The sequence below is a fragment of the Salminus brasiliensis genome, chromosome 17, assembly GCF_030463535.1.
Source record: "Salminus brasiliensis chromosome 17, fSalBra1.hap2, whole genome shotgun sequence".
Lineage (NCBI taxonomy): Eukaryota > Metazoa > Chordata > Actinopteri > Characiformes > Bryconidae > Salminus > Salminus brasiliensis.
This window is the reverse complement of record NC_132894.1, coordinates 30,456,430-30,475,028: the sequence shown is the minus strand read 5'-3', so window position 1 is coordinate 30,475,028 and position 18,599 is coordinate 30,456,430. Positions and strand designations below refer to the sequence as shown.

General features: G+C 39.0%; 1 protein-coding gene and 7 non-coding genes across 10 annotated transcripts; all 8 read left to right on the top strand.

Moving 5' to 3' along the window:
* The first annotated feature begins 359 nt into the window (after window positions 1-359).
* Window positions 360-11,616, top strand: cdhr5a (cadherin-related family member 5a). Of its 3 annotated transcripts, none has more exons than XM_072660950.1 (14): window positions 360-498; window positions 985-1,160; window positions 2,823-2,885; window positions 3,077-3,166; window positions 3,288-3,374; window positions 3,450-3,554; window positions 4,147-4,332; window positions 4,421-4,511; window positions 4,624-4,721; window positions 5,167-5,373; window positions 5,475-5,588; window positions 5,725-5,791; window positions 6,768-6,925; window positions 7,100-11,616. In XM_072660950.1, the coding sequence occupies exons 1-14, from the start codon at window positions 420-422 to the stop codon at window positions 7,673-7,675; spliced, it is 2,097 nt and encodes a 698-aa protein (XP_072517051.1). In that variant the 5' UTR covers window positions 360-419; the 3' UTR covers window positions 7,676-11,616. The 3 variants fall into 3 exon arrangements, with proteins under 3 accessions (XP_072517051.1, XP_072517050.1, XP_072517052.1); XM_072660949.1 differs by having other exon boundaries at window positions 6,768-6,950; window positions 7,107-11,616; XM_072660951.1 differs by having other exon boundaries at window positions 6,768-6,950; window positions 7,100-7,218.
* A 1,785-nt stretch (window positions 11,617-13,401) lies between these two features.
* Window positions 13,402-13,494, top strand: trnai-uau (transfer RNA isoleucine (anticodon UAU)). The gene is given in 2 exon segments: window positions 13,402-13,439; window positions 13,459-13,494. It is a non-coding gene; the product is annotated as a tRNA-Ile (tRNA).
* A 548-nt stretch (window positions 13,495-14,042) lies between these two features.
* Window positions 14,043-14,135, top strand: trnai-uau (transfer RNA isoleucine (anticodon UAU)). Its single transcript is given in 2 exon segments — window positions 14,043-14,080; window positions 14,100-14,135. It is a non-coding gene; the product is annotated as a tRNA-Ile (tRNA).
* A 450-nt stretch (window positions 14,136-14,585) lies between these two features.
* Window positions 14,586-14,678, top strand: trnai-uau (transfer RNA isoleucine (anticodon UAU)). Its single transcript is given in 2 exon segments — window positions 14,586-14,623; window positions 14,643-14,678. It is a non-coding gene; the product is annotated as a tRNA-Ile (tRNA).
* A 1,133-nt stretch (window positions 14,679-15,811) lies between these two features.
* On the top strand, window positions 15,812-15,904 carry trnai-uau (transfer RNA isoleucine (anticodon UAU)). Its single transcript is given in 2 exon segments — window positions 15,812-15,849; window positions 15,869-15,904. It is a non-coding gene; the product is annotated as a tRNA-Ile (tRNA).
* A 449-nt stretch (window positions 15,905-16,353) lies between these two features.
* Window positions 16,354-16,446, top strand: trnai-uau (transfer RNA isoleucine (anticodon UAU)). The gene is given in 2 exon segments: window positions 16,354-16,391; window positions 16,411-16,446. It is a non-coding gene; the product is annotated as a tRNA-Ile (tRNA).
* A 1,135-nt stretch (window positions 16,447-17,581) lies between these two features.
* On the top strand, window positions 17,582-17,674 carry trnai-uau (transfer RNA isoleucine (anticodon UAU)). Its single transcript is given in 2 exon segments — window positions 17,582-17,619; window positions 17,639-17,674. It is a non-coding gene; the product is annotated as a tRNA-Ile (tRNA).
* A 549-nt stretch (window positions 17,675-18,223) lies between these two features.
* Window positions 18,224-18,316, top strand: trnai-uau (transfer RNA isoleucine (anticodon UAU)). The gene is given in 2 exon segments: window positions 18,224-18,261; window positions 18,281-18,316. It is a non-coding gene; the product is annotated as a tRNA-Ile (tRNA).
* The last annotated feature ends 283 nt before the right edge of the window (window positions 18,317-18,599 follow it).

The window sequence follows — 18,599 nt, the reverse complement described above, 5'->3', positions numbered from 1 at the left end:
AAACTGTGTTCAGAGAACTGGTCCACTGTATTTTACTAGAGTGTGATTTCAGACGACTCTTTTATATGTGAAAACCCTGACAAATGTTCTCTGCTTTTATTATGTATCCGAGGGCTGGAATGAGAGAATTCCTTTGTTCCACAGGTACATTCTTGTGCTACGACTTTGTGACTGGACATCAGCACTAATACAAAATGACCCCTCAAAAACAGATGCAAGTATTTTTGTAGGAGGGAGCAGTCCACTGTTGGCAAGCTCTTTAGGCAATATATGACCGTAAGATGAAGTCACAAACATTGCGACTGGAGTCAACTCCCACTCATCAGCTAACACAGTCAGTGCTTTATGTGAAGAAGTACCAGCTGGTGCCACGGCCCCATAGTCCTCCATACTTATTTGTGTTCGTCAGATATTGGGACATGGAAAGGAAATCTGTGCATATTGCCTTCAGCTGCCTGTTAACATTGTTTCTTTATAAACTCTGCCTGGCTGAAAAAAGTAAGTAAGAACGGTTTCATAGCTTCAGCTTTAAGCCTTTGTTGAAAATGCAGAAATAGTGTTTGTTTGTCGGCAGGACGTGTATTGGAGTGGTGCAGAGGTTCATTGTAAATGATCACACTTAATATGTAATAATTATTATAATTCAGACTCTTATCTTGCATATAGTTTAGCTGGTTGTTGTTGGTTTAGGTTGGTTATTGCCAGCCCAGTAAGATCGAATGCTTCAAATTCCTCTTGAGTCCCCTTTTTCAATCAGTTTGAGAAAATCTGCTTGCCCTTAAAAGGCAATTCTGTGATTCAGAAACTTGTTCGTGAAAATGCTTTCAGGCCTAATCATATTAAAACATCTTAATATAATTCCCTTAGCTGAAATATGTAATTATTCCAATGCTCACTCTAATAACCAAAGGAATGAATGTCATCGGCCGTTGTAGCCTCTGGCATGGCTCATTATGCATGGTAATATTTGTCTTCTCTCTCCAGTTTGTTCAGTTTCCTCAGAGCTTGTGACACTTAAAGAGAACAACACAATCGACACTGTTGTTGCCCAAATTAACACAACAACAAAGGATGTCACACTCACTCTCATAGAGAACCCAGATGATGCCTTTGATCTGAAGGGCTCCAGTCTGATAGTGAAGAAAAAGCTGGACTTTGAGGTACATTTATCACCGAGTTTTCCAAAGGAAAAGAACAGTAATGTTCAACCCATTTTTACATAAATGTTTCAGAGCCAAAGAACAAAGGAAGTTCTATTCTTGGTCACAAATGTGGTTAAGAAACTACAGAATCAAAAGCTGCATCAGCTGATAAATTAGACCCATCTTAAATAAAAATGGAAATAAGGAAATAAAAAAGACTCACATTCTCATTAAATACATACAGTTATTACAGTTATACAGAGTTATTTACAATAATATATTAAGACCACAAGACATTTTGTAATATAAGATAATATTAAGGCCATGAGACAATATATTGTGGCCATGAGATAACATTTTGAGGCCACAAGATAAAATATTGAGGCCTCAAGACAATATATTGTGGCCACAAGATGATAGATCATGACAAAATATATTGAGGCCACAAAATAACATTGGGACCATGAGATAAAATATTAAGGCCATGAGACAATATATTGATAGATTTAGGCCACAAGATGATAAACTGTGTCCATGAGATAACATATTGAGGCCACAAGATAATATATTGAGGCCTCAAGACAATATATTGTGGCCACAAGATGATAGATCATGACAAAATATATTGAGGCCACAAAATAACATTGGGACCATGAGATAAAATATTAAGGCCACAAGATAAAATATTACGGCAAGGAAATAATGAGGCCAGGATGTATGATGGGATTCATAGGTCGCAAAGCAGATGTTAATGAGTGATTAAATTTGGGCATATTGTGAAGGAAGTAGCTGAATCTGCAGGAGTATGGAAGCAAATAGTAATACAGGTCTGCCAGCAGTGTTAGAAATCCCAGTTTACAAGAAATTCTCATAATTCTTGTCATTCTTGAGCAGAAGTGCAAAGACCTTTAGTGCCACTCTTCTCCATATGTTAATGGTATGCAGCTCCCTGTGGAGTATTCTTTTAGAAATTGGTTGTGAAGGACAAGGCCTGTCTGTCAGTTTCATCTTTCAGCCACAATTCTAACAAGAATTTCCTCTAAACTGGAATTTTTGCTACTGCTGGTAGAGCCGTATGACCGTACACTTCACCTGCAAATTCAGGTACTTCAATATATTATCTTGTGGCCATCAACATAGTAAACAAATTTGGCAGCTAAATTCTTTTTATGAACACAAACATGACTTCATTTGGCTTTTCGATAGTCATTTATCTTTAAGGCAGTAAAATAGTCAATTAGGAAAGTCAAGACAAAGATTGCTTTATTTTGAACATGCTGACTATAAGAATTTCCACATTATTAGACTAATATTACTATTATTTCCAGAACACATTTGTTGATTTCATACATGGGCTCTGACACTGGCTCTGATTTTAGATTAAAAAAAAAAACTTACCTCAAATCTTGACCAATAGCCAAAATACATTTTGTGTTCAAACTTGGTTCTTTGGTTCTGCATAGCTACAGAACTAATGTAGCTAACATGCAAAGGAAGTCTCACTTAAAATATAATTTTTTTTTAATAATATATTTGTTTTGGCAGATAGACTGGGGGTAAAGAAAAACTGGTTAAATTTGATATTTCAGTAAACTATTCCTTTAAAGTGACACATTGAGCACTGAATAAGTAGCAGCTTCGCTAGTGCAGATGGTGTTAATGCGTATGTTTCTTTTTCAGACGCTGTTAAATCCTGAGGAGCTCGCAGTTAAGGTCCGCTGCAATAAAACAGGCTTCAAAAGCGTATGTGTTTCTCAACTAAATGAATGCTATGCTAATGAATCTGGGAACAGCTTGTAATTCTATTTCAGGCTAGAAGTCTGGATTGTGCTATTTGCTGCTTGCTGCTGATTTGTGGGTATTGCTGTATCAAATAAGAGATCTGCTTATGTTTAATTAGGGTATCACAAATCTTTCTCTTCTTCTGTTCGCAGGTCACTTTGACTGTGCTTGTTCAAGTAGAGAACATTAATGACAACCCTCCTTCATTTGCCCAGAGTGAATACGCTGTAGATGTTAATGAGGTGGGGATATTTTGTGCTTCTGGCCAATGGCTAACTCCGGGGGATGGCTGGGAGGGCCCACGGCCATGTGTTCAGCCAGTTGTTTCTGATTGCAGCCTATAACATTGTCTTTCATTCATAGCTCACACCTGTTAATACCAGCGTTGCCCTGATTGAAGCCAAGGATGATGATTCTGGAGTTTTATATTACACCATGGAGCCGACTGTGGTAAGTAGCCAATCCAGTTCTGCATATTACATTTCTCTTAATCTAATTGGATGATTAACCTTTCTGCTTCTACAGAACATGTATTTTAGACTGGAGAGTATGTACAAACCAAACATCCTTGTGAACAAGATTTTGGATTATGATGCCGTCCAGCAGGTGACTCTGATTCTGTATGTGCAGGTAAGCAGGCACCACACAGCTGACTACCATAGTGTGGATCACAGTGTGTCCAGTATTTCATTTAAAAGAACACTTAATGTGTGTAACAGATAACCTTTTGGCAAATGTATCAGAAGGAGTCTTACTAATGGACCACCATTTGATTAAACCTCAGTCTTCTGTGTAATAGGATGTTGTGTTACCCACTAAAGAATTGAAGGCCACAACCTACAGAGGGCGGAAATGTAACAAAGACTTTTTATGTGGTTAAACAGTTTCGGTTTCATCCTGATTCTGGTGACCTTTTTGTGTTCCCATAGCAAAGTCTTCTGCCACTTTTATTTATAGTATTCGGTTCTCTTCCCACTTCCTATTAAGACACATGCTAGGTGAGCTAGCCACGCTAAATTGTTCCCTTAGTGTGAGGTTGTCCAGAGGGTATTTCTACCTTATATTACCCAATACTTTCAGGTCCCACCATGACCCCTGACCTGGAAGAAGTGGATAAGATCATGAATGAATGAATAAAAACTGTCTTCAGACACTAAATGGGTGACATTTCCTGGGTCCTACTTTTAGATAGCTTCATATAATGAACTCTTAATTTTGACAGGACACTCCCCCACCTTCATCACCAGACCAGTTCTCCTACACAGCTACAACAACTATAAGGGTCAATATCCAAGACATTGACAACCGTCCACCCTGGTTCCAACCATGTACAAGGACAACGCTAGGTATTGCCAAAATCTGCCTAAGCCCTGGGTATAAGGGCAGAGTCAACCTTACAGAAAGACAGGTAAATGACATTTCCTGCATAATTTAGGATAATGATATACATTCTGCTTAGGAAATTAGTATATTTACACTGATATTTGTTCTCATAGGATGGACCGTTACAGTTGCAGCCAGGTCCAGTCTATGCCAGGGATGGTGACAGAAACAGAAATGAAGAGATAAGTTACAAAATTGTTCGAGGTAACATTGTATGTTTTGTTTCAATCTTTGATATAATAACTGAATATAAGAGATTGCACTCTGTGTAAGCCTGTGTAAAAGATGATTGTGCTTACTGGCTTGTCTAATGTAGGGAATGAAGACAGTATATTTCAAATAGATGAAACCACCGGAAACATAACCATGCTAAAACCAGCTGACATTGCAGGCCCAATATCCCTCATAGTTTTGGTAAGGACAGTGTTTTAATGTATTTTTAAAAGGTGCTCTAGAATGGAAAACTGTATTTACCTTTGCATAGTTGAATAATGAATAATAATGAATGAGTTCAGTAAATGGAAGTGATGAATTGAAGCTTAGCTTAGCACTGTCGACTCTTCTTTCAAAAGGAAAACCCAAAAACTGAGCTGTAAAACCCATAAGCCAATTCCAAAACCCAAATGTTACGTAACAGTCTTGATTCGTTGTATATTTACGCCCTCAAAACCAACATCACCGGCTTACTATTCCTACACCAAAGAATAACTGAATAAATAATAAATGCATTCTTTGGCACCTTTATTGTTTTGATACTACATTTTACTTTGTTGTTGACCCTTTGGGATCCATTCTTATTTAACTACAGAACTTTAGAAAAGTGTAATCTTAACTGTTGTATTAATGGTGTTTCAACCAGGCTTCACAGGTGTCAAACAGAGACCAGTTTGCCTCCACCTCAGTCAACATTGAGGTGATGAAAAAGAGCCGCAACCCACCGAAATTCGAGAGGGAGCGCTACGAGGCGTATGTTTACACCAACTCTGGCCCTGAGAACATGGTGCTCAGAGACAGAACTTCAAATAGGCCCTTTAGAGTCCGAGCCAGGGATGACGACTTTGCAAATGTAGGTTGCAGTGTGGAATGTACACTGCAATTTAAATAGTGTCATGCCACCAGATCTAAGTTATATGATGTATTTTTAAACTATTGTTTTTGCATTGACAGGGAGTAAATCCGGACATAAGATATGAAGTACAGTACAGCAGTTATGTCAACATAACCACAGATGGGTTTGTGCTTCTAAAGAAGGCTGTTCGGACCGACTCCTTTGCTTTGCAGGCAAGTACTTAATTACATAATTAAGTATTTCATTTCATTTTCACCCAGGAACATATAGATTAGATGCCTTATTTACCAAACATATTACCTGTTCATTGCATTGTTACATTCCTAAATGGTATTTGGTTGTTTGCAGCTCCGGGCAGTTGATGTATCTACTGGTGAATCAGGGACAGCCGCTCTATCAGTGCTCGTCTTACCACGTGAGTTCTTTCACTTCAGAAGATTTAATACAGCATGTAAATAGGCCAGCTATTATTACATTTAAACCAGTGGCTCAGCTAAACACCACATTTACACAATATGTACTGTAACCCAAATGTCCTTCATCAGCACAGATGTGTTGGCTTCTTTAGTTCTGCCCTGGAGCTAAGAGGATCATTTAGCTTGTAGCCACTTGTTTTCCATTATACAAACTGCATCCTTAAGTTATTACACACCCTACATTTAATGCTAAAACAGCATTAAACTTATTTTTCATTTGAAATATGGTTTTTGATATACAGTCTCCTCTGAAAGTACTAGAATGACAAGTCATCCCTCCTCCTCATCCTGTTTTGGAAGACCTACCCAGGCACTATTCCCAGAAATTCAAGGCAAATAACGCATATTTTGTTGCAAGTCCCTTGTTTGCAATAACTGCATCCACTTTTTTTCTGAAAGTGAAATGCACGCTAAACTAGGATCATGTCTGGTGATTTACTTGACCATCCCAAAATTGTACGTTTGACACAGAATGTCCCTGTAGATGTTTATCTACATCATAAGTTGCACATCAATAAAGATTAGTGAGCACTTCCTAGAAGCAGCCCTGCAACTCCAAGCCATGGCACTACCTCCACCGTGCTTGACAGATGAGCCTGCATTTTGTGCTAAAACAAAAAAAATGTTTTTCTTATCAATCAGCTCTCAATAGCCCAAAATAAAAAAGTGAACATTTCGGAATTTTAGGAAAATAGGAATTTTAGAAATGTGAAAATGTGAAAAAAAAACACTACATAATTGCAATATTGTACCTATACTGTACCGTGCCAATTAAACTAATCTTTAAGGTCAAGAGAAAATGTAGTAAATGTGATTTTTAGCTAAGACACATATTAACAGTTCTCCCTAATGCACATCCTCCCTGGCAATAGATATGTGCATTTTAATACTTAAAACCCTTGGTCATTTTCACAGCTGTGGGAGTCCAGTCACCCATAGAGGGATACCGTGCTGGAGACATGGCTTTGCTGGGCTTTGTAATGGCCGCCTTGCTGGTGCTCTGTCTTATCGTGATTGGGTACCTCATCTCCCGTCTGAAGAAGGAGAACCCCAATACACTCAAGTTATCTGAGGTCAGCAACTTCTCATCAAAGCTCTGTGAGTCCAGCTCTGAATGCTCATATTGTACAAAGTGTCAGAGAAATTGGGTCTGAATAAGATTCATTTCAAGATCAGCACAAATAAATGGGGCATTTGTTGAACTGCTTGTTTAACAAAATGTGGGATTGATTTTATTCCCCCTTCAGTGTTTAGGTCCATGCTTGCAGCTTAGTCAGACCACTAATAGGCCAAGGCCAAGAGACAGCTTGCAGTTCACCAATGATGGCTTCCTGAATGAAGGTGACATGGGCAGATCAGGTGGCAGAAGAGTGGAAAGGAGAGACAGAAAGTTGGAGGCAGGAAGAGTGAGAGTGATACCCCGTGAGAGGCAAAGACACTGCAACTTGTGCGGCATGCGAGTCCACACCAACCACATACACCGAGGCAGCCCAGTTGGCCATCTCAAAGCCAGGGGTTCTAAGGACCAAGTGAAATCCATTCTGACCAAAGAGAGGAGAAGGCAGGGCAGACACAAAACCGTGTGGTTCAAGGAGAGCGAGGATTCATCAGACATTGAGGTGGAGATCATTCCTGACAACATTGGGCTCAGGCCTGAGGAGGACATGGAGAACTTTGTGGAGGACTCATCTTCTCCAGCTCTAAAGGCAAGCGATGTGGAAATGGGAGAACTGACTATGACGAATATCCAGGACTTGGATAGCCAAGAAGGAACCAATTCTCATCGCAGAGAGTGCCTGGATCCAGATAAAACAGGCCAGTGAGTCCCATTGGGCAATGGTTCTCAATATCTACTGCAAACATAATATTGGTATCTTGCCAAGGGAAGACATCTTAAACATCTTTAGTCTGATTAATACTGAATGTATGACTTATTTTGAGAGTTATTGTAAGATATTGTAAGACTGTTCAGCTTATATCTAGATGTTTTAATTTATATAAGTTATTTTATCTAGAGAAACCCATTCTTGCTGCCAAAAGAATAATTTCTCTACATAGTTAAGCATCTAGACAAAAGTAGAACCATCTCACAATCACAATCTCAAAATGAGAAATATTTGATATATCAGATTAAATCAGACCCCTTTAACCCCTAGCAAAAGAATACCCTTCAGTTATTCACTCTCCTAACTTTATTACTGGTTTCTCTAGTAGTCCTAACACTGAACCTTGAGTCTTGTGGGACTCGGTAAATTGTGCTGAACTGAAGGGTTACCAAAGAATTCATAAAGGATTCTGCATTAGGACTAACAACTCAACAAATTAAGGGTGACCTTTTATTTAACAAATCAAGGGTGACCTTTGTGAACTTTTTTACCTTATTTATGTTCCTGGTTATATTAAGCACAGCTATATAGCACAGTCTATATTTCACCTTAACTTACCTTTAAACAGCTTCTGACATTTAGTTGCATCACCATGTACCAGTGAAGGGGAAAACTTATATTAACCAATAATTCATAGCAATTTTTTCTTCCCACCTCCCCCATTTATTATTCAGCAAAAACACCAGTCATCACCTTTGCTCCCAGCTCCAAATACAGGCTCAAAGAAAGATAACCACGGCCCACCACAGTTGACTGTAGACTAAAAGATTTTTCTTCACATATCATTTGTAATGTTTACATCTTGTTTCCAATCCACATTTGACTTTCCAAAATATCTTTTTTTTCCAGTGTGGTCCCGTAAGCCTTGCATATTTACTGTTATTCTTGCTGTAACATATCTGATCCAATTAATCAGAAGGACCCAGTACGATCATCTCATAGAGATAGTGTTAAGTGTAGCGCTTGCTCTACCTTTTGTGAATCATGCTTGTGCTGAGATACTTTTAGGACTCCCAGACCAGTTCATAAGACTAAAATAGCACATGACAGGGGGTTCCAGGACCAACGTTGAGAACCATTGCTTTAGAGCTTGGAATCAGTGAAGCACATCAGCCTTGCCCTGAAGAGACCAAATTAATTTTGTTCAGAAGCTGTACAATATGTATAGTATGAAAGATGACAAATATGTTTGGGATGATGTGGAAAAGGATGAACATGGCTGTCATGATTAATCAGTTAAACTCAATAATAAATTAAACAACAATGCCAGTATTCATGTTAATAATGCTAATAATGGACATTTTTTAATTCTACAGTTCTCTGTAAAATGTGCCAATGAATGCATTTGTTGTAAGTTGTTTTTGATGTATAAATAGTTATTATATGTGTGACCTTGGTTGGGCAAAAAATTCTCAGATGTTATTTAACAAGTGTATTTAAAACCCTGTTATTTTGCCGCAGAACGATATATGCTGATTTTCAATTTATGGAGGGCTTGGGAAAAAAGCTCTGCTTTTATTGGATGTTTTTATAGCATTACAACAGGGTTCACAGAAGAAGACACATATTATAGCATAGTTTAAACCCTGTAACAAAAACTGTAATTACTCTTGAGTCTTACCAGATAGAGTAGCTGTCCTCTCATTGTCCTTTCTGTGATTCTGTAGCAAGCTAAAGAGATGTATCCAGGTTAACTTTTAGCCTTGTCCCCTCTTGGTTTCCACGGTTTATCTTTCTTGAGTCTTACTAGTAAAAAAAAAACAAGTCAGTGCTTTCCCTTCTGCTGTGTATTTAGCTCCAGTTTAGTTAAACTGAGGTAGTCCAGTGTGTAATTGGGGGAGTGAACCATGGAGAGAAAAGAATTAGCTTTTATTCTAGTGTAACTCCCCTTTTGCTCACCTCTTTTGGTTTTGCTTTACCATGAGTTTGTGATACCCTTCTACAGACACTTGCACAGGAAAAGCTGCAGCCACAAGACCTGGTTTGCATAGTAACCTGTATTCCCAAAACTAGCCAAATCTGGCGTTGATGAGCTGCTCTCCAGTATCAACAACACCATATTCTCCTGAAACCACTGCCCTGTTTTGCCGGTTTGCTAGCTTTGACTATACCTGTCACTAGTGGGTGGGGTTTTTGTAAATTTTGAGGTGTAAATAGAGCAAGTCAAGACTGTGATGTAACAGTTTTAGGGGTTTTGGTTTTGGCCCGTTTTCCAGCTCTGTTTTGGTCCTGGATTTTCTATGCCAAGGAAAAACAGTTTGACATTCTAGGGCATTTTAAGAACAGAGCCTAATAGACACAAACATATATGTTTTTTTTTTTTTAACAATGTAATGGTTTTGTCTTTGTAAAAGCTTCCTAGTGTAACATTTCTTTAACAGAGTGTTGTCCAAAAAGTGTGTTTTGTTATTGGTTATACTCTTTAAAAAAGGGGTTCTGTGAGAGTTCTTTAGTAACCCAGACAGATCCTGAGCCAAGGCATGGCCCCATTAATTCCTACATCTATGCTTTCATCCAGCCCACATACCCCTGTGGAATTATGGCAATGACTGTTGGAACCTGGGCCATATTTGACCCAGAATTATCTGGAAAAAGCAGTAGTTCTTTATAGAATCATGACAACTCAAAAAAAAAATAAAAACATTTGTATGCCTTGTTAAAATCTTCTATGCCTGGTTTGGTGGAAAAAATTTGGTGGAAAACCTTGTGTTACAGATGGAACCCTGTTTAGTAATATTTAGAATTCTTGCATTGTTAATGGGGAAAACAATTTTGCTAAAGTTCGGTATCATTCCGTTTTTGAAATGTAATAATTGCGATGTTAACAGTGCAAATAAATGCACTACATGTCCAAATGTTTGTGGACATCCCTTCAAATTATTTCATTCATTATTCATGCTACATAAAGTTGCACCAATTGCTGCATTTACAAATTTACAGTTTTAAATGCACACACACAACTTGTCTAGTCCCTGTAGAAATGTATTACCAATAGAGTAGCACTCTCTGGAACAGACAAAAATGTATTTATTGGCACCATGTCTAATGCCAGGCATGGTCTAGAGAGGTCCAAAGCTCCCCAGCATTGAGCTGTGGAGCAGTGGAATTGTGTTCTCTGGAACGATGGTGCTCCATCAAATACTTTTGGGATGAGTTAGGGAGTTGGGATGAAGTGGAGTGGTGATCATCTAACATCATGACCTCACTAATGCTCTTGTCACTGAATGGAATCAAATACTTACAGCAATTCTCCAATATTTAGTAGAAAGTCTTCCTACGAACAAAAAACTTACCATACAAATGACTGTAAAACAATGTCTCAGATGTCAGTCAACATACATAATCATTTCATATAATAGCTTTATGTGAGGTAACTTTCAGGTGCATTAAACTTTCCGGGCATCCATTCATCACCACTGTGAATTATTCTGACTGAACAACTTTCTCTACATTTGGGCATTTCACATCAAAGCTTTGCTTGAATCTCCATTTAATTTAGCAGTTTCTTTTTAATTTTTTTTTAATCATGGCACAAATAATCCATTAGTGATAAAATGCTGAAATTGTCTTGAGGATTCAGTCATAATATGTTGCTAAAATAAACATGCTTAGCTAACAAAATAATAAATATACTGTTTGGATATTTAACAAGACCATAATTTCTGCTTTGAATCATACCATTAATTACATTGAAGGGAAAGCACTAAGTATAGATTAATAACATTCTTTATATATCCTGCCTAGTTTCAGTGATTTTGTGAATAACATTGTATGTGCCTGAGTAGATGTGAAGATTCTAAGAGTATTTTATACAAATGTGAAAATGTTGCCATGTACGTACACAATACACAATGAAGAATAAAGCAAGTGAACACTTACTTTGCATGCAGATTGTTTGAGTAGTTGTTTGTTTTTCTTGATCAAACTGGGCTTGTGTCCTGCATCATGACTTTATCTCTGCATAAACAGTTGTATGATGCCCTCTGCTGGACAATGTTTGAAATTCCTGTCCACAGCTGTTTACATTGTTTCAAGTGAGCCTGTTTGTGTTATATCTGCTTGTCTTGTCTTTGTGCTTGCTTGTCTGAGTTCTGGTGGCTGTGACATTTACGGTATTTAGCTGAATCCTGTGAATGAGGATTTCATGACACACTATGTTCCCAAGTCTACAACTGTGTTCCCAAGTCTACACTAAATTACATTTTTAATGGTAAAACACCACAGACATTGCAATGTAGGCCATAAGTAGACATAATTGTGAAACATGTTTCCACAAAACTTGAAGAAACCAGCTCATCCAACATTGAGAATGGAACTCCGGCCTCCTCTATGGTGACACTATGCAGGTGACAAATATTTAAGGTACTGGAGCTTAAGGCTCAGATCAGTTAAATTCTGGAGCTCAAGTCCATGAAGATCTCATTAGCAGAGGTTGTGTGGCAAGGTAATGTAAATCAGATAACACTGCAGATGTTCTTACAGCTTATGAAGGTGAACTTCACAGAAGGCTAAAAAGTGCTCATTAATTGTCACTGCGAGCTGCTCTAGGGGTGTTCAGTCCTCTTTCCGGGTCTGGTGATATGCAGAGCTTTGGAATACCTGAAAAACAGCAGTTATTTTAGGGTGTGATGCACAATAAAATATGCTTTTTGTAAGTTTTATCTCAATTAATTGAATTATTTTGTTTGTTTGTTTTATTTTAAGCTAAAATAAACATCTCAATGAATAAACATGTCTCTAAAATGTTGCATAAACATCTCCATATATCTAATAGGTCCCACTGGTCTAAATCCACTGCCCAACAAGACATCACTCTCCGTTAATAAATCTTTACTAACTGTAGAGATGCAGACATTTCCACAAGAGGCAATAAAAGACCATAAACTATTTTAGAGTTAAATGACACTCATTAATTAAGTAACTAATTGAAATTGTTTATCAAATAAATTAGAAAGCAAAATGACTTGTACAGGTAACATCATGTTGCTCTGAATTATAGGCTATATTATGAAAACAGATTAGTTTGAATGCTGAGTGTAATTGAATGGAAAAAATTATTGATTTTATTTTTAAAGTACCATTTATTTAATGTACCATTTATTGAACACTTTGTAGTTTTAACTTAATTTTGAATTAAGTAAAGACAATTTTGGTGCGTTTTGGATGTTACACACATTTTACGTGTGGTAAAGTAAAAGAAATCAGAAATTCAGCAAAACACTATGATTTTACAGTTTCTACAGAGAAACTACATGAATTATTAAGATTAACAACAGTCATAAATGTGACAACACTAAAAGTCATGCACCTGTCAAACACCAACAAAATAAATATGTGGTAGTACAAGACAATATGAGAAGACAACCAACACAGAATCACACTCAGCAACACATAAAATGGCAACTTGTGCATACAAATCTGAACATACAAGCAAAAAAAGGCTACCCAAAAACATAAGCATACCCGAGATAAGGTAGCTCTGAAGAATTGAAAGTGAGACTTAGTGTTATGATTTATTGAAAGTGCTCTGTCATAATAATTCAGAAAACATCTATAAAATAACAGTGTGTGCAGACACTTTTAGAAACATTTTTGGTTTCAAATGTATTGCTTTATTAAGCTATTACATTGCAGATCCTGTTCTTTAAAAGTTCTTCTGCGGAGCTCCAGTAGCGCAATCGGTCAGCGCGCGGTACTTATACAACAGTACAGGTGAAGCTATGCCGAGGTTGTGAGTTCGAGCCTCACCTGGAGCATGTGCTTTTGGTGCACGTGTTGTTGGAGCACCCTCAACATCTCCATGCTGTTCAAGATGGGCATTGAGGAGGCGGAGATACGTTTACCTTCAAATATGGTGTACTTCTATCGTTGCAGCATTGAGAGCCTGCTTACAAACGGTCGGCTTCATTCAATAAACCTCCCTAAAATCATGATTAAACTTCGGGTAAATTCCGAGTAGAACTGGATTTCAAAAAACTTTGGTGGGCTCTTGGTATAGCACGCTGATTAAAGACTTTGGCTAAGAGGAGAATTGCACTACAACAGTCAGATTAGGTGTAAAAGCACTCGGACGGGATGGTCGGCACTGTAGTATCGTTACAGGCCAAGAACAGGCGCTGCTTTTGTGTACAATGTCCTGGTAGGTGATATTTTTGCACTTGTAATTGAGATATTTCTTTACTTGAGTTGCTAATGTTTCGTGGAGAAAAGCATGACAAACAAGTGCTAGTTTGTGCACAAGTATGCAGAGTTTTGGAAAGAATAAAACGCTCTGGACATCAGATGATTAAAGTAGTTTTGTGGAGCTCCAGTGGCGCAATCGGTCAGCGCGCGGTACTTATACAGCAGTGCTTGTGAAGCTATGCCGAGGTTGTGAGTTCGAGCCTCACCTAGAGCAGAAGTTTTAGGTAGGCTCTTGGTAAGACCTATAGGTTGATATATACAACACCACAGTCAAATTAAGTATATACGCAAACGCACATTCGGGTAGGATTGCTGCCGCCCATTGGAAACACAAACAGTTTTAGGAACCCCTGTGCCACCCCGGCAAGTTGTCATGCAATTTGTCGGTCTGTACTGTCTATACCAGTGGCCAACTGTGTTTGTTTTTTTTTGTGTGTGACACGTTAACAAGCCAAATTCAGATCATGATTGTTTGTACAATGTCTTGGCCAGACTGTGTGAAACGTTTGCACTTAGAAGTAAGAAAAGTTACTACTTGAGTTGACAGCGTTGTCTATATAGAACAGCAAGAAAAACTAAATTACAGTTAATTTGTGCACCAGGATGCAGAACCTGTGGAAAAATTAAACGCTCTAAAAATCAGGTTTAAAAGCTCTTCTGCGGAGCTCCAGTAGCGCAATCGGTCAGCGCGCGGTACTTATACAGCAGTACAGGTGAAGCTATGCCGAGGTTGTGAGTTCCAGCCTCACCTGGAGCATGTGCTTTTGGGGCACGTGTTGTTGGAGCACCCTTCACATCTCCATGCTGTTCAAGATGGGCATTGAGGAGGCGGAGATAAGTTTACCTTCAAATATGGTGTACTTCCATCGTTGCAGCATTGAGAGCCTGCTTACAAACGATCGGCTTCATTCAAGAAACCTACATAAAATCATGATTAAGCTGCGGGTAAATTACGAGTAGAACTGGATTTCTATTCCGGCAAGAGATTGCTCTTGCCCAAAAACTTTCCAACGAAGTCATGGACGCTGCATAAACATATGATTTATTAGTGGAGAGTATTTAAGTCAAGGATTTGTTAACCGGCCGCGGGTGACGGCCTTTTAGAATGACCATTCCATTACCATAAACAACGCCTATAAATGACAAACAATCGTCAGGTAAGGAAACTGTTGGACGAAGGAATCACAGTGATAAATAAAAACCCTCAGCATTTCAACAAAAAAACAAACAAAAAAAACAGAAAAGGAAAGAACTATTTTAGGTGAAAATCAAGGTTTTATTGAATGAATTGTGATCATACCCACCTCTTGTATTTTAATTCTATAGATTTGCTGCTCAAATAAAAAAATGTTTTCGAAATATTTAGGAGATGTTGTTTTTTCACAGTGGACAATTGTGCTCACCAGTATGCAGATATGATAGAATAATTATATGCTCAGGAAATCCGGCTAATAACTGACCCGCTGAACTCCAGTGATGCAGTCGGTCACATTGCTGAACATATACTGCAGTACAAATGGAACTTGCCAAGGTTGTGACTTCCAGCCTCACCTGGAGCACATGTTTGGTGGGCTCTTGGTATAGCACGCTTATTAAAGACTTTGGCTAAGAGGAGAATTGCACTACAACAGTCAGATTAGGTGTAAAAGCACTCGGACGGGATGGCCGGCACTGTAGTATCGTTACAGGCCAAAAACAGGCGCTGCTTTTGTGTACAATGTCCTGGTAGGTGATATTTTTGCACTTGTAATTGAGATATTTCTTTACTTGAGTTGCTAATGTTTCGTGGAGAAAAGCATGACAAACAAGTGCTAGTTTGTGCACAAGTATGCAGAGTTTTGGAAAGAATAAAACGTTCTGGACATCAGATGATTAAAGTAGTTTTGTGGAGCTCCAGTGGCGCAATCGGTCAGCGCGCGGTACTTATACAGCAGTACAGGTGAAGCTATGCCGAGGTTGTGAGTTCGAGCCTCACCTGGAGCAGAAGTTTTAGGTAGGCTCTTGGTAAGACCTATAGGTTGATATATACAACACCACAGTCAGATTAAGTATATACGCACACGCACATTTGGGCAGGATTGCTGCCGCCCATTGGAAACACAAGCAGTTTTAGGAACCCCTGTGCCACCCCGGCAAGTTGTCATGCAATTTGTCGGTCTGTACTGTCTATACCAGTGGCCAACTGTGTTTGTTTTTTTTGTGTGTGACACGTTAACAAGCCAAATTCAGATCATGATTGTTTGTACAATGTCTTGGCCAGACTGTGTGAAACGTTTGCACTTAGAAGTAAGAAAAGTCACTACTTGAGTTGACAGCGTTGTCTATATAGAACAGCAAGAAAAACAAAATTACAGTTCATTTGTGCACCAGGATGCAGAACCTGTGGAAAAATGAAACGCTCTAAAAATCAGGTTTAAAATCTCTTTCGCGGAGCTCCAGTAGCGCAATCGGTCAGCGCGCGGTACTTATACAGCAGTACAGGTGAAGCTATGCCGAGGTTGTGAGTTCGAGCCTCACCTGGAGCATGTGCTTTTGGTGCACGTGTTGTTGGAGCACCCTTAACATCTCCGTGCTGTTCAAGATGGGCATTGAGGAGGCGGAGATACGTTTATCTTCAAATATGGTGTACTTCCATCGTTGCAGCATTGAGAGCCTGCTTACGAACGGTCGGCTTCATTCAAGAAACCTACCTAAAATCATGATTAAGCTGCGGGTAAATTCCGAATAGAACTGGATTTCCATTCCGGCAAGAGATTGCTCTTGCCCAAAAACTTTCCAACGAAGTCATGGACGCTGCATAAACATATGATTTATTAGTGGAGAGTATTTAAGTCAAGAATTTGTTAACCGGCCGCGGGTGACGGCTTTTTAGAATGACCACCCCATTACCATAAACCACGCCTATAAATGACAAAGAATCGTCAGGTAAGGAAACTGTTGGACGAAGGAATCACAGTAATAAATAAAAACCCTCAGCATTTCAACAAAAAAACAAACAAAAAAAAACAGAAAAGGAAAGAACTATTTTAGGTGAAAATCAACTTTTTATTGAATGAATTGTGATCATACCCGCCTCTTGTATTTTAATTCTATAGATTTGCTGCTCAAATAAAAAAATGTTTTCGAAATATTTAGGAGATGTTGTTTTTTCACAGTGGACAATTGTGCTCACCAGTATGCAGATATGATAGAATAATTATATGCTCAGGAAATCCGGCTAATAACTGACCCGCTGAACTCCAGTGATGCAGTCGGTCACATTGCTGAACGTATACTGCAGTACAAATTGAGCCTTGCCAAGGTTGTGACTTCCAGCCTCACCTGGAGCACATGTTTGGTGGGCTCTTGGTATAGCACGCTGATTAAAGACTTTGGCTAAGAGGAGAATTGCACTACAACAGTCAGATTAAGTGTAAAAGCACTCGGACGGGATGGCCGCCACTGTAATATCGTTACAGGCCAAAAACAGGCGCTGCTTTTGTTTACAATGTCCTGGTAGGTGATATTGTTGCACTTGTAATTGAGATATTTCTTTACTTGAGTTGCTAATGTTTCGTGGAGAAAAGCATGACAAACAAGAGCTAGTTTGTGCACAAATATGCAGAGTTTTGGAAAGAGTAAAACGCTCTGGAAATCAGATGATTAAAGCACTTTTGTGGCGCTCCAGTAGCGCAATCGGTCAGCGCGCGGTACTTATACAGCAGTACAGGTGAAGCTATGCCGAGGTTGTGAGTTCGAGCCTCACCTGGAGCATGTGCTTTTGGTGCACGTGTTGTTGGAGCACCCTTAACATCTCCATGCTGTTCAAGATGGGCATTGAGGAGGCGGAGATACGTTTACCTTCGAATATGGTGTACTTCCATCGTTGCAGCATTAAGAGCCTGCTTACAAACGGTCGGCTTCATTCAATAAACCTCCCTAAAATCATGATTAAACTGCGGGTAAATTACGAGTAGAACTGGATTTCAAAAAAACTTTGGTGGGCTCTTGGTATAGCACGCTGATTAAAGATTTTGGCTAAGAGGAGAATTGCACTACAACAGTCAGATTAGGTGTAAAAGCACTCGGACGGGATGGTCGGCACTGTAGTATCGTTACAGGCCAAGAACAGGCGCTGCTTTTGTTTACAATGTCCTGGTAGGTGATATTTTTGCACTTGTAATTGAGATATTTCTTTACTTGAGTTGCTAATGTTTCGTGGAGAAAAGCATGACAAACAAGTGCTAGTTTGTGCACAAGTATGCAGAGTTTTGGAAAGAATAAAACGCTCTGGACATCAGATGATTAAAGTAGTTTTGTGGAGCTCCAGTGGCGCAATCGGTCAGCGCGCGGTACTTATGCAGCAGTGCTTATGAAGCTATGCCGAGGTTGTGAGTTCGAGCCTCACCTGGAGCAGAAGTTTTAGGTAGGCTCTTGGTAAGACCTATAGGTTGATATATACAACACCACAGTCAAATTAAGTATATACGCAAACGCACATTCGGGTAGGATTGCTGCCGCCCATTGGAAACACAAACAGTTTTAGGAACCCCTGTGCCACCCCGGCAAGTTGTCATGCAATTTGTCGGTCTGTACTGTCTATACCAGTGGCCAACTGTGTTTGTTTTTTTTGTGTGTGACACGTTAACAAGCCAAATTCAGATCATGATTGTTTGTACAATGTCTTGGCCAGACTGTG